The sequence below is a fragment of the Pollicipes pollicipes genome, unplaced genomic scaffold (assembly GCF_011947565.3).
Source record: "Pollicipes pollicipes isolate AB1234 unplaced genomic scaffold, Ppol_2.1 Scaffold_7231;HRSCAF=8579_pilon_pilon_pilon, whole genome shotgun sequence".
In the NCBI taxonomy this organism is placed as follows: domain Eukaryota; kingdom Metazoa; phylum Arthropoda; class Thecostraca; order Pollicipedomorpha; family Pollicipedidae; genus Pollicipes; species Pollicipes pollicipes.
In genome coordinates, this window is record NW_023597034.1 from 24,495,368 (window position 1) to 24,523,304 (window position 27,937).

Genomic DNA, 27,937 nt, shown 5'->3' on the forward strand with positions numbered 1-27,937 from the left:
GTTACACGGCGGGCGTAGGCGCCGTCGGCTACTCACCTTCATGTTGCCGAGACGTTTCGTCCTGTCTTGCACGAGCAGCTTCTTGATCAGGTCCTTGGCCACCGGGTCAATGTGTCGCGGCCACTCTATCTTGCCCGCCAGAATCTTCTCGTAGATGCCGAACGGGTTATCGTCGAAGAAAGGCGGATAGCCGGCCAGCATCTCGTACACCAGGATGCCTGCGCGCGGGCGGCGCAAGCCATTAGCGTCGTGTCACCGTCTGTCCGTGTGGGGTCTCCGGCGAAAGTTCAGCGCGCAAACGGGAATAGCGCTCTCCCAAAATAAAATTAATAGAAGGAGCTGTGACATAGGGGAGCCAATGGTTCCCCGAAAATAAACCAGCAAAAGCTCTGATCGATGAAACACCACTTCAAACTACCGCAGATATTAATGGTGCGTTCAGTTCCAGACAAGAATCCGCCCATTCCGACCTGGCAATGTGCCACGCGATCACCCAAAGCTGCCTGACGCAGCAGCGCGCTCCCCGCTGTACTCAGAAGCCGCGCGCACGAAGAGCCAGCGGCCAGCGGCCAGCGGCCAGCGGCCAGCGGCGGCGGCCGGTGCCTGTCAACGACAGCAGGCTCACCTAGCGCCCACCAGTCGACCGCCTTGTTGTGCCCCTTGGACTGGATGATCTCCGGCGCCAGGTACTCGGGTGTGCCGCAGAGCGTCCACGTCCTGCCGGCACCCCAACTCGTCACCGGCCGCTCGCCGCCGCCTGGACTCGCCACCAGGCGGCGCCGGACACGCCATCAAGCGTTAGTCCAGACACACCATGTTGTGATGCGTCAGGCTGCGGTGCGGCTCCATGGCGCCGTGACACCAGCGATGGCCAACCGAGAGCGACACAATATCAGAGGCCGTCCCGCAAGGAAAACAGTGACGTCATTCCAACACAGCGGTGCAAGTTCTCATATATGGGCGATAAATGACACAATTCTGATGGTTTACTGCAGCATTATGCATCGTCATCATTTCAAGAACCCGATAATTTACGCATCACATTTTGCTCGACGGACACGGGAGTCCATCATAAATGTACCCTAAACCAATAGAACAGCACCAAACATAACAATCATTCAACCCCATGGGGCGAAGCAATACGATACAGATGCTCGGGCTCAGTTCAACACCTGAGGCCCATTCGGAGCGAGGGGTTCTGCTGGTGCGTCGTAGGGCTGCCCCGACACGTCACAGACGCCTCCCTCTCACCGCCGGCCCCCGGCGAGCGGCCAGTGAACTTTGACCATCGGACATTGCCTGCCACTGGTCTGACAATGGGGTCGACCGGCCTTCAAACGCCTGGCACCGAGCGAACCTTCACTGGCCTGACACTGACCTTACCTGGAGTTCCGCGAGCCAACGCTGGCCACATGCGGAGCTTCATAAACCCGCTCTTGCTGACATCACTCACAATGACAACTTTTCACAATCGCCAGGGTTTCAGCGGGGCTCGTAAACATGGTAAGCGAAGTCTTCCGTTCTCTGGCGAGACGCTAATCTGCACGCGTCTGACGCTGATCTCAGCCCCCACCTGTCATTGAGCTTCTTGGAGAAGCCGAAGTCGGTGATCTTGAGGTGGCCGTCTCGGTCCAACAGGAGATTCTCCGGCTTCAGGTCGCGGTACACAATCGACTGCGCGTGCAGGTACTCGAGGGCCGACACGATCTCCGTGGCGTAGAACAGACCTGTCGGGACGCCCACGGCGGTCAGGGCGCGGTTGTCATGGCGACGGACCGCCACTGTCACGATAGCGGCCGCGGCGCGCGCCAGCGGAGGTGCTGCCGGCTGCGGGGGCGGGCGACATTTCAGGCGGCGGGTAACGGCTGGATTGACAAGTGCCCGCTCGCCGGACAGATCACAGACCGACATGGCGTTTGAGATCCCGCACCGTCGCCGGCCCATACATGGATGGACCGTGCACGAATGTTCCTGGGCTGTCGCAGTTCCGAGAGAACATTCGCGGATCGGGACGTTATCGAATGTTCTCAGAATATACGGCACGACAGATTTGCAACTGTGCAATGCGTAGTTTTGTATGATCTATTCTGATCAAAGGGAGGCATCGCCCTGCTGTCTATGCTGTCAAGACGCCACCGATCTGTTCAAATGCGTAATAATGTTTGTTACGCTGTTAAATACAAGTAACTCCAGCAAATCGAAGCTTCTTGGTAGGCTCGTCGTCTGCATAGTATTAACTGATAGCAAACTTTCAGAGTCCATGAGCTGGAAGCGTGGGGAATCTCGTGGGACTCGGGAAACTTTAATATTTACTTTGCCGTCCTAGCCAGGCTACAGCTGCGCGGACCCGCGGCCGTATGCATCAAAAGCGTGCATCCTCTAAAGACATGGAAAACGGCTTTTGGTTCGCCAGGTTTGCCGAGGCGGCGACCGTTGGTCCGGGCCGCATCAGACGCCACTCTGTCCATCGCCCACCGATTGTTTTTCCAAACTTCTGAACAACACGGAACTTTGACGGAGAGCTTCGGAGGGCTCTCGCAAAGCCTGCTAGGATGGAATTATGCTGTGGACGCCGCGCACTTGACAGCAGCTCCAGCTGGCTCGCCGGCAGATCGTCTGCGATCGAAACATTTCACGGACTGCAGCATTGTCAGTCTCATTCTAAGTCCATCTCGGAAGAAGTGGCGCTGTTGCGACAAAAAATGGCGGCGACGCATTACACAAACGAAGTTGTAATGGTGACGTAATCTCCGATGCGACCAGACGTTTATTTCGGTGTATGGAAGGATAGAAAACGTATGCATGGAACAGCAAGCACCCCCACTTTATGTTTACACCAGACAAATTAAAAAGGACAGGGCTTGGGACTACCTCGTGTGATACTAGCCGGCTTGCGGCGGGGTTCTGAAGAATTAGCGTGCCAAGCCGCGCTTAAAACACGCCGTGCAAGGGCTTTGTTTAGGTGCCGCCAGGAAGCCTAGCCGGTTGAAACAGCTTGCTTCGTGACTGCAAACATAGTGAAGGTTGTCGTGCACATCGACTTGCCAAGTACAACGTCGTGTGTTTACTTATCAAGAGTTGCAGGTCAGGGTTAGACCCCTCTCCCGCTGACCAGAGGAGGGCAGGCCACTTCGGCTGTGCAGCGAGTTTGCAGCACCTACCTCAAGCAACTCCTAATCTTCTCCTGGTAGCAAGACTCTGCGGTGACGAGAAAAATACGATATTTGCTAAATGTTTCGCATCGCGAAACACGGTGATAAACAAATGTGTCCGTATCATCGATCTGACAGCAGTTAACTATCACCGTTGACAGTGACCCCCTACCTTAAAGCTCCCAACTGCATGGGAACAACTGTGACTGACATTCCTCAGTCAAGCTCGATATTGTCTTTTTTTCGGTGAACATTATGGGGACTCAAAGTACCAGACAAGGCTTCAGAAATGAACACAGCCAGCTTCTTTCTTTTTGCACCGTAGGACCCCCCCCCCCCGCCCCAGGGCGTGCACAATTTGCGATCATCACATATCTGCAATTACCACACGTGTGTTCGCCGGCTCACCCCAGACGCCGCCCGTCACGCGGCCGGCCCGCCTGCACGCGCCGCCGCGCCGCCGCGCCGCCCCGGCGCCGTGAGCCTGGCGCCACGCCGCTCTACAGGGCGCCTCGGGCCCGCGGCACAGGCACGCGCAATGGCGGTGCGGTTTGACCACTTTGTGGCCTGCCGCAGCCAGCCGCCACCAAGCCGGGCCGGTCCAGCCCAGGGCAGGGCCGGGCGGGCAGGTCCAGGCGGTTAGAATCGGGCAACGCCGGGCAGAGTCGGGTAGGGTCGGACAGGGCAGGGTAAGTCAGGGCAGGGTAGCTGCCACAGGCGGCGTGGAGCGGTCGCCGCCGACGGGAGGCGGACAACAGGCGGCAGGCGGCAGGCGGCGGGCGGTGGGCGATGACCACGGGTGACGGCCGACGGTCGGCCGCCGACGGCTGACGGTGACGGCCGCTGCCGGCGGTGCGCTGTTTACCAGCGGCGGCGCCGCGGCCCGGTGCAAACTCCCCGCTTCGCCTGGGCCCCGGCCAAGCCGGTCATGGCGGGCGGCCCGCCAGCCGTCTGGCGGTGGCAGCGACTGGAATACACCCGGAAATGGCCGCCGGCGCATGCGCCACAAAACAAGACCGGCAAGAGACATTGTGTTTGGTTCGCAGAATCGCCGTGTTTTTCGAAGAGAGAACCATACTGCGTGAGATGTCGATATCTGCAGCGAAAAGGCTATGCACGCCGGCATGATCGAGCGACCGTTTCCCTCTGTTGACGCAGCAGACAGCCGATGCACGTCGGCTCCGATTACGTAGCTATGTAAACTGAACGAGCATAGTGCAGCTCGTGTTGTTGTTGCCATAGCAGAGCCGTGCCCGCCGACTCTCGCGTGCTAGCACAAGCCCAACAGCATCCCGTCGTCAACAGCAGTGTGATGCTGGCGTTGGTCCGCCGGCAAACTCAGCGAGCAAGAGTGCGGGCCTGGCACCGCAACATAACCAACGACCCCCCCCCCCCCCCCTGGAAAGGTACATTTTGGCTGGAAAAATATGCCACATTTGGTCAAGCCAGAAGACGGAAGATATTACGAGGATAAATTGCGTTTGTAATGAGTCCTTCGAGAACTATTTACCTACCATGCGACAGGAAAACGACACAATGCATACCATCTATCATGGGTACAGTTTCCTAGTCATTCGGGGGAAGGGGCTCAAGCCATCCCCTCCCCCAACTTTGAGAGGAAAGATGGTCTAAATCCGGGTAGAAACCCGTCCCTAAGCTTATTTTGCGGGTAGGTTGCGTTATTTTTTCACTCCTCCCGGTCCCTCCCCAGCTCATTTTGTGAAACTACGCCCCTGTCGTCTACATAAAACTCTGCCACTAAACGTAACGAACACGAACTTCATAAGACGTGTACTGTGCGTGTCACCACCCGACCACGTCCTGGATACGTTCTTTAATGCTTGCCCAGTGAGCTCTCACTCCCACAAAAATAGCGACATCCGGGTGTGCAGTTATACAACTTACGTGCAGCCTCTGGAAAACGCCCGCTACTGGAACGAAGCAATTCCATAAGAAGAGCCCTCATTACATCCGGGATACGCTCCAGTTCCTCCTGTCAGCTTGAACGGCGGCGGAGCGCGTGGCGGCGAGGCCCCCCCCCGGACGGCGGCCACTGACCTGAGCTGCTGGAGAACCGCCCGGCGTGGCGCAGGTACGAGAACAGTTCTCCCCCCACCACGTACTCGAACAGCATGTACAGGAACGACTTGTCATGATGCGTCCACGACCTGGGGAGCAGACCAGCAGCAGCCGTCAGCAGGCCGCCGCAGCCAACCGGTGCCGTCATGACCGCAGCAAAATGCGGAAAACGGGAACGGATAAAAAAAAAACGTTTGGATAGCGGCGACTGGGCGCGAGCAGCAGGAATGCGCGGGAAACCGGTTATCCACTTACGGTGTCGGCTGGCGGCGCACCTCATTTGTCGCATTGTGTACGTGCTGTAGGGGTAAGCCTGTACATTGCGTGCATGGCCGAGCATAGTTAAGTGGTTCGACCGGGCTTGAGGTAGGTTATAGCCGTTTAAGGCCTGCTTGTTCTGAGTGTCATATCTCACTCAGTGTTGTACCGAACGACCGCTAAAACTGCCTCGTGATGACGTAATGAGCTATAACTAGTCCGCGCACTGCGTGAGGCGCACATAAATCCGTCCAATCTCGGACTTATAAGCGAAAGCGTGTCTCACCACATAACGCTACAACACAAGTTTTTGACCGACGTTCACAATTTTTTTAAAAATTAGGTTTCTTCATAATTTCCGCTTCAGTTTGATACGCAAACCTCCTGCGTATACACAAATTATTCTGATCAATTAAATTTGAACAGTAATTATCATTCTGTGATACCTACCCATTCAACTAATCGGACCACTTCGCAAGACAACCCCACAAATGTACCATTACATCACGATTCAAATCGCCCGCATCAGCACAAATCTAAGCCATTTTAAGTGTATGAACTTCGCCAGATCAGTAGAAACAGAGCTCTCGTTACAGCGGGCGGTGCGCAGGCGCCTGCGGTGGCTGAAGCTGCGGGGTTCAGCCTCCTAGTATCACTGGTGACCCTCAAACAGCACGTCAAGAACGCCTGTAGTGCGGCAGAACGGATCGCGGCGCGCCACAATCCCGACTTCTGCCGAGGCGGGCCGACGTCTGCCCAGATGGGCCGATATTTACGGCCGGGTTGAGCCGTAAGAGCTCTCCTCGGTCGGTCGGCCCGTCCCATCCCAGGCCTCGCCAGCCATTGTAACCGGGCCACAGCGCAGCCACAGGTAACCACGAGACGGGGGCATCTCCAGGCGAGGCGCTGTCGGCCACGCTGCCCACAGCAGGGTAAGCACGAGATGGGGGCATCTCCGGGCGCAGAGCTGTCGGCGACGCTGCCCCACAGCAGAGTAAGCACGAGACGGGGGCATCTCCGGGCGCAGCGCTGTCGGCCACGCTGCCCACAGCAGGGTAACCACGAGACGGGGATATCTCCGGGTGCAGCGCTGTCGGCCACGCTGCACACGGCGGGATAAGCACGAGACGGGGGCATCTCTGGGCGAGGCGCTGAGAGCGCGGCACTGCCGGCTCTGCCGCTTGCCCGGGTCCGACAGGAGCGCCGTCCCAGGCCGACAGCGTCCTGCAGGGCTCCGACATCAGCACAGTCCGACTCCGGGCACAAGGACACCGCATCCGGCCCGTGTCATGCTGCCCGGACATCAGCCGGCGGCGCGAGGGCGTACAGACGGCACAGCGCACGGAGCCCCAGGCCAGCGCAGGCTCAGGACAGCCGCACGTCCGGCAAACGGCTGGTTAATGCGGCATGGTCACGCCGGCCGCATGGTAAGACTGCGACAGAGCTGGGCACATGGTAAAACTGGGGCATGGTCAGACTGGGGCATGGTCAGACTGGGGGCATGGTCAGACTGGGGCATGGTCAGACTGGGGGCATGGTCAGACTGGGGCATGGTCAGACTGGGGCATGGTCAAGACGGTGGCATGGTCAAGACGGTGGCATGATCAGGCTGACGGCGAGCCCGCTGATGTGACGATGACGCTGACGATGCTGGTGTGGTGAAGTTGGGCCGCCAGGGACCGCAGGCGGAACGGCGGCGGTCTGACGACGGCGGCGGCGGCGGTGGGCCTCCTCACGGCACTGTTTTGACGGGCGGGGCTAGGGCAAGGTGCGGTGCGCACCGGGCCAAGGTCAGCCCCGCCGCGTGTTGACACAGCCGGGCCACACGCCGAGGCAGGCCCCAGTGACGGCACGTGTATGCCCAGCGCAGCTCGTCAGGGTCTTACAAATATGACTTGTCCATGCAGTTTCACTAGCGCGTGACTCAACACAACCGGCAGGAAATATCGTCATCACGGTGCGCGTTTTCCTCTGCCGCGGCTGGACTAAATCGGTGCAGGGCGCCGCGGAATGGGGAAAACCATTGGAACTGAGTCTGCTATGCGGTATAATATGCAACGCCGTCATAGCTTCCCATTTCATCCTGCAGTTGCTATCGTCCCCAGAGATAACTGATGCCGGATAGCTCCCCTAAAATTAAGCTGACCCACAGTGCAGTAACTTGCAGTGTCTCACCACATGAAGCACAAGCCTTGCAGATGTAAGATGTCTGCTTTAAACAAGCGGGACGATGCTCACGTCATTTGAGTGTTTCAAGCTGGCCATGTCCCAGAATCCTCGGCTCCCCTTCAGCCGCTCACTGTGCCAAACCAAATGAGCGGAAAGTTTTCTTCCTCTCGCCGCCAGACCAGTCGATCCCAAAGGACTGACCTCCCCCCCCCCCCCTCCACCTCCCCCGGTAGTGGGGGACGGGGGGTCAGGACGTGCGGACGTCAGACGTAGACGGCGTGTCGGAGCGCCCAACACGGTGTCCAACATCAACAGGCGGTCGCGTGCGTCACACGTCGCCGGCAGCCTCATTTCCGCGGACTGGCTCCACCAGACGAGGGCCTAGCCGGCGCCGAGGCCGCCATCCCCGCCACTGGCGCGCGCCACCGCCGATCAAAAGTCAACATCATCAGAGGGCGCTGATTTACGGCCGCGAACACGGCCGAGCGCTTGCCAGGCGTCTGGCGAGAGCAGCTCTCAGTAGCTTCCCGACCTGTTAATCAGAGGGCGGCTCGCTTTCTACCAGGAAAACTTCCATGGCAACACATGCACAGCACCACGACACCGCCCCACGACAGCACGCGAGGACACGCGTAAGCCTGATACGGCGCGGACACGGCGCGGCAGGTGGTCCGCTGGCGGCGGGCGGCAGGCGTCGACGCTTGGCGAGCGGGTGCCAACACCAGCGGTCCGGAGCGGAGCGCCGCCGGCCTGCTGAGCGGCCGCCCCTGCGCACCGGGCCGTGTCTCGACACCGGGCGCCGCCGGTGAGGTCAGCTACGCCCGCCGGAGGCAAATAGACGGGCGGCGGCGGCGGCGGCGGCGGCGGCGGCGGCGGCGGCGGCGGCGGCGGCGGCGGCCCGGCGGCGAGGTCGGCCGGGTCGGACCAGCGGCGGCACTCCCGGACGCACGGCGCCCGAGCTGGGCAGACGGTCCTGGCCGGTCCGGTGGGACCTCAGGCCGGTATTGACCCTGTGTTCGGTTCAGCAGTCCTGCATCCGGCCGATGACCATGCCCTGCCGTCCGCCCTGTGTCCGATGGATCTGTGGTGAGACGTGGTGCGAGTGCAGCGAGCCTAGCCTCCAGCCAGCGGGCCAGCTCTTGTCCAGCTAATGTTCGGCATCCAGCCGAAGTACCTGTGTACAGGCAATGTCCTTGCGTCCAGTCGAATGTCTCTGTGTCCAACCAATGTTCCTGTATCCAGCCGGTGTTCCTGCGTCCAGCCGCTGCTCCTGTGTTCAGCTCATATACCTGGTTGGTGGTGGTTGGTTGGTGATTGGAGTATACGGGCGCGCCGACTGCGGTGGTCATTTGGCGCCCATAACGAGTTTGGTTTTACCTATCTAATGAGCCGCATAAATGGTCCCAAAGTTGATGTGTTTGAGGAACAAAAAGATCTGTTGAGATTCCAGAAATGGTGAGTTATCTCCTAGCATATCACAGAGGGTAAGGGGCGAGTCATGCTGTCCAAAGTAACGTTGGCGTTTTTCCGCGAGGCGCGGACAAGAAATAAGGATATGGCGAACGGTAAGGACTGCACCACATCGATGACAGATAGGTTTATCGACTCCCTCCAACATATAGCCGTTGGTTGCGTACGTGTGCCCGATGCCTAATCTGCAGAGGATCACTTCTCGCCGCATTTTGCGGAAACAAGAGAACCACTGACCCAGCTTAGGTTTTATCTCTCTAAGCTTATTACCATCCATCCGATCACAACAACGCTGCCACTTGTTGTGCAGGAAGGTTTTTATTGCAGCGCAAAAGTATCTGGCAGGAATAGAAAGAGAGCGAACACATGGAGCCAGCGCTGCTCGCCTGGCAGCCGCGTCCGCCCACTCGTTGCCCGCAATTCCAACGTGACTGGGAACCCAACATATCTTTCTTTCCGGCCTGATCCAGTCGAGTCAAACGCATTAAAATGCCCTGTATACAGCTGATATACTTGTGTTCAGCCGATACATCTATATCCAGTCAATGTCCCACGTTCAGCCGATGTCCATGTGTCCAGGTGATGTCCCTGCGTCCAGCCGACGTCTCTGTTTCTGTTTCCGTTCAGCCGACGCCTCTGTTACGTCTCTGTTTAGCTGAGGTCCCTGAGTTCAGCCGACGTCCCTATGTTGAGCCGATATCTCCGTATCCAGTAGATGTCCCTACATTCAGCCGATATCGCTGCGTCCAGGCGATGTCCCTGTGCCACATACCCCGGGCTAGCCGCGGCCGCCCAGCCCCCACAGGGCAGAGTCATGGAGCACCAGCGAGCTCCGGTGCCGTCAAGCCGGATAGCACACCACGGCACCGCGCGGCGCGCGCTGCTGGGAGCGGCGGTCGGCCGGGGCTGGCGGCCCGCTGGGCCGCTCGTAAGTCACGGCCGACCGGGCCGACCCGGCCAGCCGCGCCGCCGGGCCAAACAAATGGCACTGCTCTCCGGCGGCCCGTTTGTTGGTAGTGAGTCACGTCCATCGCAGATTTCATTTGCTTAGGTGCAGCCTGGTTTCGGTGTCGAGTATCGATTTAATGACGTGTTTATTTACAAGTGACCTCAAAATAATGCCCGTCGAGTATGCCAAATGGTTACGAACCAAGGTAATATCACCAGCAATTCGTCAGCAGGGCTCATGGCATTCTCTGAGACGGTGGATGGCGTAACAGTACCTTCATATGCTCACTTTATCGTTACGCAACAGTCGTGTTGCTCCGCCCGAGGACATACTGTAAGTGACTGATGATCCAGGATCCTGGACAAGGGTGCACGTCCATAGCACGCTGACGATGATAATGATTTGAAGTTTTAGGGCACGTCACCTGCAAATGGTCATGCGGCGCCTCATCCATAGTACTATCAGCAAAGGAGTTATGATCCCATCAGCCATAAAACCACGAAGAAAGGATATCAGATCCCACAACTCTGACCTGCGCCCGATACTTATCGAGGGGAGTAGGGTTCGAGTATAAGCGCACGGGGGCGGTGACGAACCAGACTCCAAGCAGCAGAGTCAAATGCCATCCCGATTCGAGAAGATCGCCTGGGTGAACTTCGGAACCGATTACGATAGAGTCGAATCCAGTCGTGATATTTTTAGAGGTTGAAGAAAATGTTTGCAAGCAAATATTTGGGAAGCAACAATATTTGGAGACGGGCAAAGTCTTCAAAGATAAAATCCCGTTATAAGAGCCTCATAAACAACAAAACGCTGCGATGTAAATGTACCCATGCATTTCGTCATGAAACACTTTTAGAGCTGCCAGAAACAAAATATTTCCTGTAACTTTTCTACTTGAAGTCACTTACCAACGATCTTAGGCCATGCGTTTGGCTAAATTTCGGCTCCAACTCACAAAGACTTTCTTAGAGATCGCATTGGCCTTGATTGACCGAAAGTTCGGTGAAATCCGTCTGTGCGTCAGCAGCCAGACCAGGAATTGTACATTGACGCGACTGGGGTCTTTGAGCAGTGCTCCGGCGCGGTGTCTGGAATTGCAGCTGTCTTTTTGTCTCGGGCACCAAGTCAACTTTCAAAATTTAGACCCCACCTTTTGGTTGAATGGATTTCTGGGATCAGCACCCATGCTAAATAGGGGTGATTGCGTAAACCCCTGGTCCCCACCAACCGATCGTGAAATTCTGAGTCACCGGCAGCATTTGACGACGAAAGCATTGCGTGCAGCAATGCTGGGTACGGTCCGTCCTGCCCTCTGACGTCACCTGACCTTTAACATGGGTGCTGCCACCGGCCCCTAACGTCTCGACATGGTATGATATGGCATGATATGGCATGAGCGCTTGTCGGCTGATGCGTGTTGAGGACGCTCAAAACTGGAGGAATTGGTCGTCGTCCAAAAGACAACAGAAAAACGAGGATGTCCAAAACTGGGGGAAGCATCGTCAGTTATTTGCAGGGACAAAGCGTCATTACCTATGCACAGACAACATGATGAACACCATAACTTTTGAGAACATCTACACAGTATACCACGCATATCGCGTGCGCACGGGACACCGACAGCCAATGTCCCCAATGTGGTCACACGTCGCTCGCTATACTCACATCTCGATGATGAACGGGTGTCGCACAACGGACAAGATGAGCTTCTCGTTTCGGATGTGCTCCACCTGCTTCAACCTGATGACGTCCTGGATGGCCAGGATCTTCATGGCCCAGTAGGATCGGGTGGCCTTCTCGCGGCAAAGACAGACGCGACCGAACGTGCCGGTGCCTGAAACAGTACGCTATGTCAAAATCGCCGCGGTTCATGTGCCACCGAAAACGAAATCGCCGCGGTTCCTGTGCCGAGGAGACCGAAATCGGCTCAGTATGTGCGTCACGGAGACCGAGATGTCCTCGCCAAAGCCCTAAAGGAGGCCGAAAACAGCGGAAATTACAAAACACACCTAAATTAGAGATCGAAATTACGAAGAGGGCCCGAAACCACGAGCCCGGAATCGTTCGTAAAAGGTGCCATTTTCCACCCCAAATATTTAATTTCGACACAGTGGAACAGCGAGCTGGGCGGGCGTCAGCGGCGGGTGGCGGGCATGACCGCTCGTCACGTGCCAGACGACAGCGAACAGACGCCAGACGACGGCATGCAAAATGGCACGCTCTATACGCGCGCATCAGCCTTATTTAATTAGTTGTCCCTACTGTGCGAGAGTATATGGACAGTGTTATAGCCAATTAACACACACATTAGTGTAAGTAACAAATCACCAACAGGTTGCTGGATTAGAACGCGGTTATGCCTCTAGGACACAGCATTTCGCCACAAAATAGTGCCCTGGAAGCCTATGCGGTAGGCATGCTTTCATGTCACCATCTTCTCTCTGGTTTTTGGTAGAATGCCTTTTGATGTTGCCGCCTCTGCAAACCACACACCCTCTGGTGCTTTTTGGTGACGTCCTCGACATTTAAGCCAAGTTGCTCGGTAAAGATGGTTACAGCGAGCTATTTCTACCTTTGAGCGAAAAAAAGACTTCCTTGGAACCCGGTTCAGTTTCACCGAACCCTTCAGCGGACATACTGTCGAATCGCCATCCATCCGCCCGGCGACCTCTCAGACGCCACTTCGCCGAACTGTGTACACTCCAAACACCGGCTCTGACTCACAATGCAGCACATCGGCACGCAAAGTTACTCTAAACCAACACATGGCTGGCAAGCCCGCGAAACGACTCACCGCTGCCCGCCCATCGGGCCAGCGCTGTCGCATGAAAGGACGCAGCATCTGGCCGGCAGGCGGGCGGCGGCCTGGGCCGCCCCTGCCCGGGCACGGGTCAGTTCACGCCGCTGCTTACGACGCCCGGCGGACACACGAGCACGGCTCACGGTATCATAAATCATTGGCAAACTGACGGCGAGCCTCTCAGAAACTGGGCTGCTTAGCCTGCTTTAGCGAGAATACACCGAATAAATCTTAGCCTGCTGTACCAAAAATGACGCAAATCAATATCACAAGGTCGACCGGCTGTCAGCGGCTGATTATGGTTGGGCCCCTCAGTCTGACGTAAGTCGCTCTCGTCGCGTTTTGAGCACCACTGATGCATTTCGAACTGGGCCGGCCCGGCCCGGGGGATCGAGTCAGCCCCCGGCGACCCTGCCGATCCCAAGCGCAACACAAACAGCGCGACCGGCCAGCGGCCCGGCCGGCCCGGCCTCGGCCCGGGTCCAGCCGGGACCGGCCGCCCTGACCCCGGCCGACAGCGGCCGGTGCCAGCGCCCTGCCGCGCCCTTCACGCGGGCCCGGTCCACGCCGCGGCCGCCGCTGCCGGCACTTCGACGAACGGTGCAAGCGGCGCGCCCGCCACAATGCAGATCAATACGTCAGCGGCGGCCGGCGGTGTGAGCAGGGCAGCCCGGGAGGCGAGCGCGGCGCCGTCGCGGCGTCGCAGCGCACGGCGGCGCAGCCGGCCGGCAGGCGGAGTGTGACGGCGCCCATGGCCCCGGAGACCGGAACGGCGCGCGGCGGCAGCGGCGGCGGCGGCGGCAGCTGCATGCATAAAACGCCGCCGTAGCCGGCTCCACGATCGATATGCGACCGAAAAACACCGCCGTGCAACTGTACACCGGGCAGACGTCGCCGGCGTCAGCGCCGGTAACAGCAAAAGGTGAGCGGGGTCCTGATCGATCGCTCACAAAAATAGCCATTGTCAGCGTCGGAGCATACCCACCAGGCGTTGATGCTATCAGCGGCTCTGGAACCCACGATCCATCACAGAGAAACACAGAGCGGGTTTCGGTGCGTTTGCCAATGAGAGCAGATGGGTGGGCGTGCGGCCAGACGGTACGGCACGGAGCCGGGCGGCCGGCCAAAACGCACGCGGCGCCTAATGGGTGAGGCAATGGTCCTGAAAATAGCCCACACTCAGCCGGGAGATGAAGAGTGGGATTCCCTTGCGACACGGGGTCTGAAAACAACGTATGACGCAGTGCTAGGTGCCCTTGATGCTGCAGGATCGCCTGTCCTAGTCCTTATTAGCAGGCTTCCAATATGTCTGAGCAGATTGCTGAAAGTCAGCTAGTTGACCGGCTTCTTACCGCGAAACATCTCAAGCCTGGCGTTCGATACAGCCCCGATATTGGAGCGCGCTGGTGTCAGCACAGCGGCGCGCATGCCGGCCGCTGGTGTCAGCCCAGAGGCGCGCGTGCCAGCTGCTGGTGTCAGCCCAGCGGCGCGCTTGCCGACCGCTGGTGCCAGCTCAGCGGCGCGCCTGCCAGCTGCTGGTGCAGACTCATTGGTGAGAGCAGGGCACGCGCGGAACAGCCGATGACATCGCCCCAGGTCAGCTGGTGATCCAGGGCGGGGCGCGATAACATCCATGGGGGGAGACTAACTCTGGCCCTGCAGGGCCGTCCCTGAAGGGCCGGCTGTAAGGGTCGCGTCGACGACCACTGGCAGCCGGCGACAGCAACCTCAAGTGAGCCTGAGTAGCGGAGGCGCCGGCCACCACTTTTTTTTGGGGGGGGGCGGGGGAGGCGACAGTTTTAGCGAGTGACCCCGGGCCAGGTGCACTCCGGCGGCCACTGGGCGCTGGGGACAGGCCCGGGCACAAGGCCCTGACTTTACCCGGCGTCACCGCGAGCAAAACATGCCGCTTACGACCGGTCTGTTTCTGCCAGCACGCGCCTACGGGGTCAGGCCATCCAGCAGACGCGGGACACGTGTTCAATGCGAAGTAGGACATCACCGAGCGACTGACGGCACACCTTCAGTCAAAGGCGGAACGCCACCTTGTGGGACGCCATGTTTTGCCGGACTTTGGCCATCTTCGGGAGGGGGGGGGGGCTGCCCCTCCCTCCTGGATCCGCCCGTGACTGCGGTCGCGCGCATGCCGGCGCACAAGGGCTTGTGCCCATGCATACAGAGAGCGCGCACGATAGTGCACATGCTGCCCCAGGCGCAGGCATCACTCGGCGAATACCAGTACCGGAGAGAGTTGTTTTCCCTCATTTGCAATCCATCTTCAGAAGCAGACCTGACGCTCGTCCCCAGCACAGGCAGGGAATGGTGCGTATTGCCGCGTCGCGATTTAACTCGGTGATCTCAATGAGTATTTCACGATTTACTCACCCATAGATGGCAACTCTCGTAGCTTTGCCAAACTAACCATTCCCAACATTCCCGGGTCTTGCTCACAAACTCAATAACCACAAATTACGGGGCACACCGCTCCTTTTGCCCGACTCACTTAACATGCCCCTCACGATACGTTGGGGGACCGGAGGCTTCATACACTAACTATCTTAGTCCGCATCGATCAGCGTTGTACAGAACCTTCTTAGCCGACGACAGCCAGCACATGTGGAAAGCTGCAATGACATGTCATTGAGTACCGCACGCAAGTGATCATGCCGACTATCTATGCACGATCAGAGTCAGCCAACCGTCGCACGGCACCGACTTATGCATGCCTCAGGCATAATCCACAGCTAATGTGGCACTCGAGGGTCGATGCAAACAATGGTCTACCCCATGCAAATTGCAGAATCCAACTAAAACGCTCCCAGATTTCGTTAATCAGCACGTGTCCGTCAATTGGGGCGCCGTTTTCGTCAAACTGCCGGGGGATCCCGGGCGAGGCCTGAATAAAGTCAAATTAGCAAAAAATCACCTGTGTCTGTGTCTGTGTCTGTGTCTGTGTCTGTGTCTGCGTCTGCGTCTGCGTCTGCGTCTGCGTCTGCGTCTGCGTCTGCGTCTGTGCATGTGCATGTGTCTGTGTCTGTGTCTGTGTCTGTGCCTGTAATTGTGCCTGTGGCTGTGGCTGTGCCTGTGCCTGTGCCTGTGCCTGTGCCTGTGCCTGCGCCTGCGCCTGCGCCTGCGCCTGCGGCTGTGCTTGTGCTCGTGCCTGTGCCTGTGCCTGCGGCTGTGCCTGTGCCTGTGCCTGTACTTGTGCCTGCGGCTGCGTTTGTGCCTGCGACTGTGGCTGTGTCTGTGGTTGTGCCTATGTGCGCACGTGCTGCGCCTATGTCTGAGCAAAGGCTCAAAGGCATTTTGCGCAGTAAACGCGCCTGGTTCCCCACCCAGCGCCGTCAGGACCACCTGTAGGCGCGTGGTGAGCGATTCGGCACGCTTACAGAAGACCGGCTCACGCCGCAGTAACTACGCCGACAAATGACCCGCTGCAAGGGGAAAGCCCGCGCCAAACCCGGCCTGACCGTAAACACATGCAATTCGGTTCCAATGACATAGTACGTGACTACTTTAGCCACACTTGAACCCACGACCAATTTGAATTTTCCTTCCTCTGGCCAGACGCGCACAACCGCGTGCACGAGAGCGCTGACGTGTGCACGCGTGCACGTGTGCGTGTGTGCGCGTGGTGACCCCGTTACGTGGCGTATCGCCGGCAGCGGCCCGTCGGTCCGCGCTGTTGGTCTGTCGGTTGGCAGCGTGCCAAGTGCTCCGGCTGGCGCAGCGGCGCTCGCCACTCGCGAACGGTGCCGACAAAGAGCTAGAGGACGAGAGGCGAGATAGAGCGCCAGGCACAACAAGACCGTGCGGAGACGGACAACAGATAGGACATGGAAGGGGAATGTCAGTAATTGTTGGGTGCCGTTCCCGCAGCTTAATTGGCGGAGCGCTGGCCACTGGCGCGTTGGGAGACCGGACTGTGACGGTGCGCGCTCCAGAGACCGGGCACCATTATTTGGCTGGTTGAGACGGTCAGCTGGCGACTGACCATGAGGAGGTCCGGCTGGCACCACCGGTGCGGTCGTGCCAGGACATGACATCGCATGGTAAAATAACTCGGCCACAGCCACCCACTGCAATGGGATTGCCCCACTCGGGTGCTGGGGTCTTAAAGGAAATGTCTAACATTTGAAGATATGGAAGCATGTGTCAGATATGACGAAACAAGCTCACTTTTTACTTTTGGTATACTTTTTAAAAGACTGCTTTGGACAGTACAATTCTCTGTTTAATAAATATGTTCCTCGAAGCGTCATGGTTTGGTTACGTCATCGTACCTTGCACAACACTGATTAAGAGCCACTTGTCGGCCGTTTTATCTGGAAATCGCGCTCACGAACGCCAGATATGAACGCCTCAGCAATTATATTTTCTTGGCCTTGATCGCTGCATGGCTAATGGAATGACAGGATTTGAATGACGTTATTACGACGGTATGAACGCCAAGGTGACTTTGAAATACTCTCACCGGTAAACCTTTCCTCACTCTCGATGGCGTTTGGCTCAGAAACTAGAGGGGCTTAGGTCTTAAGAAGGGCATGATTGTGAACAGCACCGAAAGACCTTCAAGACGGCTACTTCAGATAAAAACTCCATGTAAATGTGGACCGCTCCCCTCAACCAATAAGCTATACTTAGCAAGGACTTTGGTCCAAAAGTCACACGTTCGAACATGGGCAGAATAAAAAGAGAATGTCCTCTCTCTATAATAGAACTTTTGCCGTCGCTGCATGATCAGGGGCAGCGCAGCAGGGGAAGGGGTGGATGGGGCAGCTGCACTCTGCCGGTATGTAGCGGGCTATACTTTTGCCTCCTCAAAATTTTTGGGAGCCCTTTTCCCAAGCCAAAGCTATCGTTCCTTCCCGGGTATGACCAAAAGCCGAAGCAAGAATGCCCCACAACTGAGCTGAGATAAATAAATAATTTGGGTTCAGAAGTCCCTTTTCTACATCAAGAGGCCCGTTTCGTGAATCAGCAGGCTGCCTTTATGCATAAGGTAGGCCATTCCCTAGATAAGGAGGCCAATGTTGTGCGAAGGAGGAACCTTTGCTGGCTTGGGAGGCCCCGTTACAAACTAGGACGTCCCTGTCTTGGGATAGGAGGGACCCTTTATTTAGGAAGCCCCTGTCATGCACCAGTTGGCCGCTACTCCGGATCAGGATATCATGTTTTGTGACAGGATTTGGAGGCCCCTTCACGAATCGGAAGCATTCTGTTCTAGATAAACAGACCCTCTGTGCATCAGAAGACTCTTTTCAGGAACAGGAGGCTCTGCTTTAGGACAGTCAAACCTCTTAAGGGAAAATCAGAAAGTCCCCATTCTGGATTTTTCCATCGCCGACGTTTGTTTGTTGGATATTATATATGTAATAATTTAACAAGGGGAACATGTTCTCCGTGTCCCTTCCTTTTGAATGCGACGCTGCTAAGGACACCCCCTTGTGAGGAGGCCCCGCTTTTTCCAGGACCATCGCAAAAATCTTGTCGTCCAGCTAAAATCCGTGGCGCCGCCCCTATGAATGATAGCTAGGATTTGGCTTGGGACAGACGCCGGGCACATATCCCGAATGTGCCGTTGCACCCCCCGACAGTATCGCGCACTGAGTCCACCGCATGACTGCCACTGGGCCGGTTGTGCTCTCCCGGGGTGTGGTTGACTTACACTAAAAACTTGGACCTGGTAAGATTACCGGTGCAATGATGATAATGGCTCCGCTCCGCCGCCAACACGAGCTGGGTAACCAAACCACCGCTCGGTTCCGGAGTGCAGCTGGTCATAATCTGCTCTGTATGGTAGAGTCTGACCCGGCCGAGTAACCAGACAACACGTTAGATTAACGCTCCAATCGATACCAAAGGCGCGTAAATTTGCCAACAGTTCGAGGGGGGGGGGGGGAGGGCACACCGTGCATTTGCATACATCTTGCATCATGTATTACATCAGGCTAACTGTTTGTGATGTCAGACTTCTATGGGTCAGAGTGACACATGCTAGGTTGCGTGCAGAAGTTCCGGGATATCATGATACCATCATGATACCATAAGTGTTCCGGGATAAAGGCTGAACTCCGTGCGTGGGCTCGCGGCATGCGACGGTCAGCGGCATGAACGCGCCGACGTAAACAGACGCCTATGAATCACTTGATACCGCACAAACGACACGCGCAGTGACGGTGACCCATGCCCGCCCAAAATATTTGCGTACCTGCCAATGCTTCGGTCAGGATCAATCGAACCTACATTCATCAACTTCGTCGATTACGTCTGCCGGCATGGCTGAGCACATCCATTCGCAATCCTAGCGCCCGATCGATGCCGTTTGTGAGTTACTGTGGCTGCGCATCAGTGAACCTCTGCCGGCTGACCTGGCATGAACGATGGACATGACCAAGAGCAGCGCTCCTCGAAATAGTTGCCGGAGACCCCCTCGAATCCATCGCGAATAAATCACCGTGCACTTCGCCGCTTAGACTTCGTGCATATCTCCAATGAGCTCCTTGTCCCACCCCAAATATGGCGTGTTACCGGCATTGCGTCGGCATCACATTATTACCGGCATTGCGTCGGCATCACATTATTCATGAATTGTCACAGGCTGATCCCCACCTAGTCAAAACCAAATCCACACGCTGTGAGCCGCACGGCGGAGCCTTCGCCATCGCCCGCGGGGCCAACTCAGCACAGCACAAAGACTGGTAGGTGAGCGGGTACTGTCAGTATAGGCGACTCATCGCAGTCAGGCAACAGGCAATACATCAGTGAGGAGTCGCATGCCGTACGACCGATCGGCCGCTAGCTGTCTCGATCAATGCGCAGCCCAGTACCAGAGCGCCAGCTGGTGGGCCGGACCCGGCTCGGGCGCTGTTGATGTTGAGCGCTGATGTCTGTAAACATTTCACTGCTGGTGATTTGAATTCATTCATGTGAAATTCCCCGAAAACAAGCCTGGTCAAAGGGCTTTCCAAGCTAATATATCGCTGGTGTGATAAACACTGCGGCCGTATTCGCACTGCATCAGCAATTTGTTTTGCGATGCATTGTTAATCACCGCCAGATAGGAGCATGTATGTGTTTTCATTTGAATCCCAACCTTAATTAAATATGACCGACATTATGCCGAATTTCATCGGATATAGCCTTCATGATTTTAGTCAATTTCGAAGGGGGTATCGGAGCTGTAGGAATACGATAAAACGCCCTCCCCTCTCCCACCTCTACACCCCACCCAGTTCCTCACAAGCACTTTTAGTCAGGGCTTGGCATTGGCAATACAGTGACGCATTGAAAAACATTTACCTTAAGTGGAACGTTAAAGGTGTTCTTTTTTTGACAGCCCTACTTCGCCAAAGACGATCGCAAGCAGGTGCCCTCCAACACGTCACCTGCATTCGGAACTTCCTCGTTCGAAAGCCCTCCAGCCACGGACGCACGCCCGGGCCCGGACACGGCAATCGGAGCGTTCCACGGGCCGCCAGCGAGCGAGCGTGTCAACACGCGACGACCGCAGCACACGAGCCGGCCGTAATCCCGTCTCGGGACGCGCCGCCGCTGACAGATCGGTGGGCGTCCGGCGACAGCCGCCGCACCTGAGCCGGCGGCCGCCACGCGACGCCGACCGTCGGCGACCGCCGGCGGCCGGTCCACGAGACGCCGGCCGCCGCCCGGCCGCCGCCGGCCTTGCAGCAGGCGGAACATGCAGCGCCGGTGACGCATGACCTGCAGTCGAGATGGGGCTCGGGACGGGCGGCCGGCGGCGGCCGTCACTGAAACCGCCCGCCGCAGCCGCCGGCCGGCGTCGGCGGCGGCCGTGACCATGAGCTGAGGCGCACAACAGGAGGAGCGTCCCTGAAGCGACGCAACGGGAAGAGGCGACGCAGGAGCGCCCGGGCTGGTCCCACGCGTCTCTCGCAGACGCCGACTGGGCCCGCCTGGCGGTGATGATGTGATACTAATATGACGATCGTAGGCCCTTCAAGGCACTCGTTATAAATGCGTGTCGTTGTTTAGGGACACTTCGACTTCAACGCGAATTTGCTTTTGTGGTGGACTTTTAGCAGCAAGCATTTCAACCTGACGGCTAAGTACACAAGCATACATTTTTTTAAATTGCGAATTGCTATCCAAACAGATATATGCCACTCAAACGTTCTGAATGGAGCGTGCCAACGCCACGATCGGCCGCGAACTGCCGTCAAAGCAACGTTGCCACCGGGGTTTTCGCTGTTCACGGAGGGGGGATTGGGTGGTGGTGCGTTGGTTTTTGGTATTGGTATTGGTATTGGTATATATGGTATTGGTATTCACTGGTAGCATTTTGTTCTCCGTAAACGTGGTCAAAAAGGTCCTGGGACCGGACCGGTGAATCCCCACGCCGGAGGACACACATTCACCAAGCCGGGCTGCTCCATATATCATTGCACCACCGGGGCTCGAGCGGGCACGTTGCTGATCACAGCGACGATCAGGTTACCATGGTGGACCGGGTTCAGCTGCCAAATCGGTGAGCTTTCCCCCTAACCGGCGGTCGGACTCACCATGTCGCCAAATATGCAGCGACGGCCGGCATGCACACTGAGCAGAGCCTGCAGGATGCTGGGGTGGTGGAGAACACCTTAAAGGGATTGTGTCACATTTGTGTGGGGTTTCGAGCTGAAATAGCCATTTTGAAGACCATTCGGGATAGTGCACAGCCTTTCCCTTCGTACGATCTGAAGTTCTTTGGGGTCTGAGCTATACACCAGCGACGATGTGTACACTATTTCAAGGTCATTCAGGCATGCATGACGCCATAGCAACGCCATTTAAATCCTGTCACCCCATAGGTCACGTAGCGTTCAAGGCCAAGATGAATGTCATCGCCGACCCGTTCAGATCTGGCGTTCGTGAGCACGATTTCCAAATATAGCGGATGTCAAATGGCTCTCAATCAGTGTGGAGCGAGTTGCGCAAGTTGCAATAACGATTGGTCGTTAGAATTAGAGCCCTTCCCACCAGAAGTGATCATTTCAGGGCTATGGGGTGAAGGGGAATGGGTAACGGTGGGGCAGCACTACGCGCGTCTGGGGGACAAACTGCCGAGCCTGAGCCCGCGCAGGGACCCCTCTGTGGGGTAGGCGCCGGGCACCCAGTTCGGGTCCAAATTTCTCAGATCACGGGCATTGCACAGTATGTGTGAAATCTAGAGTTTATGAAATGCCGGATTCAGCTTGCACGATACTTATCCAAATTTTGCCAAGTGTTTTTTTTCAGATGCTACTTTGAGATCGGAGTCCACGCTACACATAATTCGTCGCCACACCCAGTCCCCGTCACCCCAGCAGAATGATTCCAATTCAACTGCAAATCTCCGGAACACTGCATGCACGTGCCGCGTGATGCCGCGGCGTCACAGCCACTCCCGTTCCAGCTCAACTCTCCTGATCAACTACCAAGTTACCAGTAGACCGCCCAGGACAAGCTGCATGCTCGAAGTTTCTGGACGCAAACCTACGCCTCCGTCAGTAAATGCCTAGAAGCGTCCCACGCCTCGCCCGCTGAACTGCGGCGGGACAGCCCCGGAGCGGCCGCCGAAGCGCGGCAGGAGCAGGCTACAGCGAGACAAGAGTGGGCTTGGGCGCTACAAGAGGGACCAGACAAGGGCGAGCCGCAGCGAGACAGGAGCGGGTCGGGGCGAGACAGGAGCGGGTCGAGGCGCGACAGGAGCGGGCCGCGGTGCAACAAGAGCGGGTTTGGGCGCGACAGAGTGGGTCGGAACACGACAGGAGTGGGCCGGGCGTGACAGGGGCGGGCCGGGGCGCGACAGGAGCGGGCCGGGGCGCGACAGGAGCGGGTCGGAACACGACAGGAGCGGGCGTGACAGGAGCGGGCCGGGGCGCGACAGGAGCGGGCCAAGGCGCTCGGCCCGCAGGACGGTTCTGACGTGCCCGCGGCCGTCGCCAGCAGGACTGGAGGCCTGCCTCAGATACGTCTGTGTATGTATTGCAGAACACAGGCCGTGCTCCTAGTTATGCTCTTCCCATTGTTGAGCTATGCCATTTCATTGTTGGTGCGTCATTTGTCATTTGTCGTCATTTGTCGCCCAGCCAACGCATCGATCGCCAACAGCGGCAATGTTTTTAAGGGGCATCGATAGCAAGAAGTGCCCTGGTTTACTCAGCCGTAATTGCTTTGGAAAACATCACCAATAAATCAACTATCCATGGTGACAGCACTGTTGCCCGAAGCGAAGGCGTGGTAACAGTGTGCCACTCGGGCCATCAGTTTGCAATTTTCCCGACGGCCCATCTAAGTAAATACCAACGTCATAGTCATAACCTTTGCTGTTCTTTCACCATGGGGCCAAAACCACGCCTCTGGCGTCGAAGCCGAATTTGAATTCAAGACAATGACATGAAGCCAAAACCATCCAGCGGCACTGAAGCCACCAGCCAGCGGTACTGAAGCCACCAGCCAGTGGCACTGAAGTCGCCAGCCAGCGGTACTGAAGCCTGGAATGCGGAGCCGAAGCCGCCAGTCAGCGCCACTGAGGCCGCCAGCCAGCGGTACTGAAGCCACCAGTCAGCGCACTGAAGCCTGGAACGCAGAGCTGAAGCCACGCCGATCACTTCTAAATTACGATGTCTAGGCCTAGGCGGTATCTACGGTAGTAGAATTAAGGGTACCTCACAATACCCTTGGTTGTAGGATACATAAGTCAGCTGTCGAATTCCAGCTGTCACATTTGCGAAATCGAAACTTCTCCGCATCTGCTAAGACGTATGAGATCAGCAAAACTCGTCAGGGTTTTGCGGCGTGATTGAGACGGCGTTTCGACGGTACGAATAGGAGGTTTTCGGACCATCGTCCTCGCTGTCTGAGTGTATGTGCACAGCGGTTAGGACCGTTCATTCTTCGGGTGTCGCCTGGTGTTCATCGGTGCTGAAAATTGTCGGATGATCGTTGACTTTCAGTTATGTCTGCCTCGCAGCGTCGCAAAGTTGTGTAGTGTATTGGGTTGACAGGACGAACAAGACTGCTTCAGCAAAATGAAGTCGCAACTGCAGTGATAACTCACCATGACAAAGTCGAAGCCAGCACTTCAAGATCGCATGGGGCCGAAGCCGGGGCCATGATTCAAGAATTGTTCAAAGCAGAAGCCGAAACCAACGTCAGCTGTCGAAAAAGAGTTTAAAAGCCGAATTCAAACCCGAAGTCATCAGAGGAAAACCGTGGCTTCGTGGGGCCCAAGCTTAAGCCCAGGCCCAGGCCCAAACCCAAACCCAAACCCAAGCCCAAACCCAAAGCCCGAGCCCGAGCCCGAGCCCGAGCCCGAGCCCGAGCCCGAGCCCGAGCCCGAGCCCGAGCCCGAGCTCGAGCCCGAGTCCGAGTCCGAGTCCGAGTCCGAGCCCGAGCCCGAGCCCGAACCCGAGCCCAAGCCTGAGCCCGAACCCGAGCCCGAGCTCGAAGAGCCCGAGCCCAAGCCTAAGCCCAAGCCCAAACCCAACCCCAAACCAAGGCCGACGCCAGCTTTGTCCCCGTGCCTGTTCTCCTTTACAATATGGCTTCATAACTTTGGTTAATCGCGAGGTGAGTTCATGACTATTTTACTAGAACTGCGCGCCGCTCAGGGCAAGAACATTTGCTCATGACTGTTTGGTACCATCAGAGACCATTATCGAAACTGTGGTTCTGGTGAATGTCTGCGTTGCTACTGTGGCACGTCAGTTTTCTCTCCGCTTCGGCTGCGTTATGACGGCATTGCTTCAAATCAACGCCAGACACGCCCCTACTTTCAACAAGTTCCACGATCAAACGAGAAACAGTTATGCCGCGCGAGAGCGCGCGTCACATCAATCGCTCGCATCATCAGCCATGCCGCTCCTGGTCCATTGCACCAGCATCGGGCTGAGATGGCTTTCGTCCCGGCGCCACATGACCGGGTTGCATCACGCGCCTTGTAAAATTAGGCGAGCGCCGTCGAGAGGCGGCCACTTCTCACGCGCTGGTCGACGCAGGCCCTTTCACCGCGACGGCTGCGGCGGCAGCCCACTGGCTGGGCGACCCGGTGCGGTCGACAACGGGGCGCGACAGCTGCACCAGGCCCGGTCGGAGAGGGTAGGAGGGCCCGACGGCACCGCTGCTCCGGCCGCCGGCGGGACCGGCGAGTCAGCGCCGGCGGCGGCGCCCAGCCTCCGTATCGATTACTGCCCGTCGCCAGACGAACGGCACGAGCGGCCGGCAGCGAGAGGCGGCGGGCGCCCGTCGCACAGCCTTCCGCGTCCCGTCTCCGACCGCGGCGGGCGGAGCGACCGGGAGTGACAGGCGGCCTGCGCCCGCCGCGCAGCCTCCCACCTCCCCTTACCCACCGTGGCGGGCGGAGCGGCCGGCGCCCGCGGCACAGCCTCCCGCCTCCCCGCCTCCCACCGCGGCGGGCGGAGCGACTGGCGCCCGCGGCACAGCCTCCACGCCTCCCGCCTCCCACCTTCCGCCGCGGCGGGCGGAGCGGCCGGCGCCCGCAGCACAGCCTCCCGCCTCCCGTCTTCCATCTCCCGTCGCGGCGGGCAGAGCGGCCAGCGCCCGCGAAACAGCCTCCCCGCCTCCCGCCCCCCACCTCCCGCCGCGGTGGGCCGAGCGCACCTCGGCCAGCGGACCGTGGCATTCCACTGTCGGCTCTGTCAGCTAATTATGTTTGCGGGGCTCATTCCCGACGCGTGTAGCAGCTGCCTCCGATTAGGGTGACGGGCTGATGCAGCGGGCTGCGGCCGAGGTGGAGAGAAAGGGATCGGCCCATTGCATGGACGGACACACCTCGTTGCGAGCTGCACCGAACGGGGGTGCCTTCACGAGACGGAGTCACGCATCCAAACATTCCCCGTACCAGCCGCGGCGGCGTCACCAGCGGCGCACGGGGGGGGGGGGGGGGGCGAACGTCCCCTGGTCGTTTGGGGAAGGCCGCAAACGGATCCGTTGGACCTTATGAGTCCAGAGTCCTTATGCTGACAGTTCTCGACCTTCATCATACCAGGAGGCACTGGTTACACGACCCAGCAGACAGTGGTTTTATTGTCAATACTCGACGTTCCGAGCTATGCCCTGGTCACGAGTGCACGACCATGCGCTCGTCATGCACTCATGACCATGAGCATGTCGACAGGAAGTCCCAGATGACCAAGACGGAGCATTCATTGGTTTGAAAAGAGGTGTTCTGTGGGGACAACCAGTGGCGTGCGCAGAAATTAGAGAAGGGAGAGGGGCACAACCCAAAGACGTTCACTGAAAGCCCAGTTTGGCGTGCCGCAGGCGCGCTGAGTGTCGTGAATGGCATGACACAGCACCACATTTTCTCGATCTGTTTACTTTTGCGTGTCTACTTCGAGCGCGATCTATCTGCATTTGGCCATGCACATGGCGTACGTAATCAATTTAATAAGGCGCACGTGCCCCGGAGGGCCACTATGTGAATACGCCCTCGCACGCAGAAAACAAGAATATGTACTGTATGAGAAGCCATATGCCGGGATCACACCCCTCTTGCTATAGGAGGTTGCCATGATCAACAGGAGGCGAAATCAGACGCATATGTGACCCCATGAAAAACATGAAAGCCTTCTGCAGCCCACGAAGAGGTCGCGATTAGAAAGACCAGGACAACAAATGATATCAATTGTGTGCACCTAAAATGATTATTGAGGAAAACTGGACGAAATCGGAGGGAAAGGGTTTAACAAGGAATGGTACATGAGGCCCCCAAATACGTTCATGACGCACAGGGACCTTTATCTCCTTAGAGAACGTCGGTGATGCGGATCTCTCGCGCTGGTTCGGACGATTGTTTTGGTGCAATTTTATCATCAGGTACTATTGCAGTCTTACAGCGCTTTAAAACATAGGCAATAGTGCATTTGTAAGCACGGTCCATCAAAGACACGTTATATGGCGTCCAGGGCCGGCCATTTAATGTTTATGGCGGGCAGCCCACTATGCAAGAGCCCGTGGCCCGAGTGTGTCCCTGCAGCGTGATCCCTGCCTGCCGACGGCCCGCTGCCCTGCGCCTTTCTGTGCGAGCCTGCGGCCCGGGTGTGGCCCTGCAACGGCACCCCTGTCTGCCGACGGCCCGCTGCCTTGTGCCACTCTGTGCGACCCCGCGGCTCGGGTGTGTCTCTGCAGCGGCACCCCTGACTGCCGACGGCCCGCTGTCCTGTTCCCCTCTGTACGGGCCCGTGGCCCTGGTGTGCCCCTGCAGCGGCACCCCTGCCTGCCGATGACCCGCTGTCCTGTTCCCTTCTGTACGGACCCGTGGCGCCGGTGTGCCCCTGCAGCGGCACCCCTGCCTGTGTCACGCGCCGTGCGACGCAATGCGGCCGCGGGAGAGTCAGCTGAATGAACACTGAAAGGCAACATCGAGGAGTGAAAGAGAGAGTGAGAGAGCGCATGTGCGCCACGAGCACAAAGGGAAGCGACGAGCAAACAAGCACACACACACACACACAAAGGAGAAACGTGCGATCGCTTGGAGGCGGACATCTAAAACTCACCGATGGTTTTGATGATCTCGAAGCTCTCCAGTGAATACTCCTTCTTGCAGTCGTCGCCGTTAATGATAGGTGGCGGCTCCTTGGGCAGGCTGCCCTGCCGCTTTCGCGCGACCTTGCTGGCAGCCATCGCGCGCGGTGGCGAGGTCGGCCCTCCGCCCGGTTCCCCACACTGTCTCGGTCCGCTGACTGTCGCTGCCGGCGCCGCAGCCCGACTCCACGTCCGCCGCCGGACTTTTCACGCGGTCACCAATCGCAGGCCGCCGGTCAGTCACTGCACCGAGAATGCATGGTGACCCGACCAAACCGCCGCACTGGCGCGAAGTAGGTCGAGGTCGTCACCACCGCCTCCGCCGCGCGCTGCTGTGCCGCTGAGGAGTGCAGAGGCCGAGCGCGCGAGCTCCGCCCCCTGGTGCCGTCCGACGCGCCGCTGCGCCCCGACTGAACGTCGCGTCGCCGTCGGTGGCACCTGTTGCAGGCTGTCTTCCCCGTCGCGGCGTGGCCTGGCCGGAGCACGCTGCGCGGTCAGCTGAGCGCGCCG

General features: G+C 57.9%; 1 protein-coding gene across 1 annotated transcript in view; it reads right to left on the reverse strand.

The window, feature by feature from the left end:
- Positions 1-27,937, reverse strand: part of Pka-C3 (Protein kinase, cAMP-dependent, catalytic subunit 3) — a 52,399-nt gene extending 24,462 nt beyond the window's left edge. Inside the window, exon 1 of the mRNA XM_037233371.1 lies at positions 27,400-27,937. Coding sequence (XP_037089266.1) covers positions 27,400-27,526 — 127 coding nt within the window. The 5' untranslated portion in view covers positions 27,527-27,937. The remainder of the gene's footprint in view (positions 1-27,399) is intronic.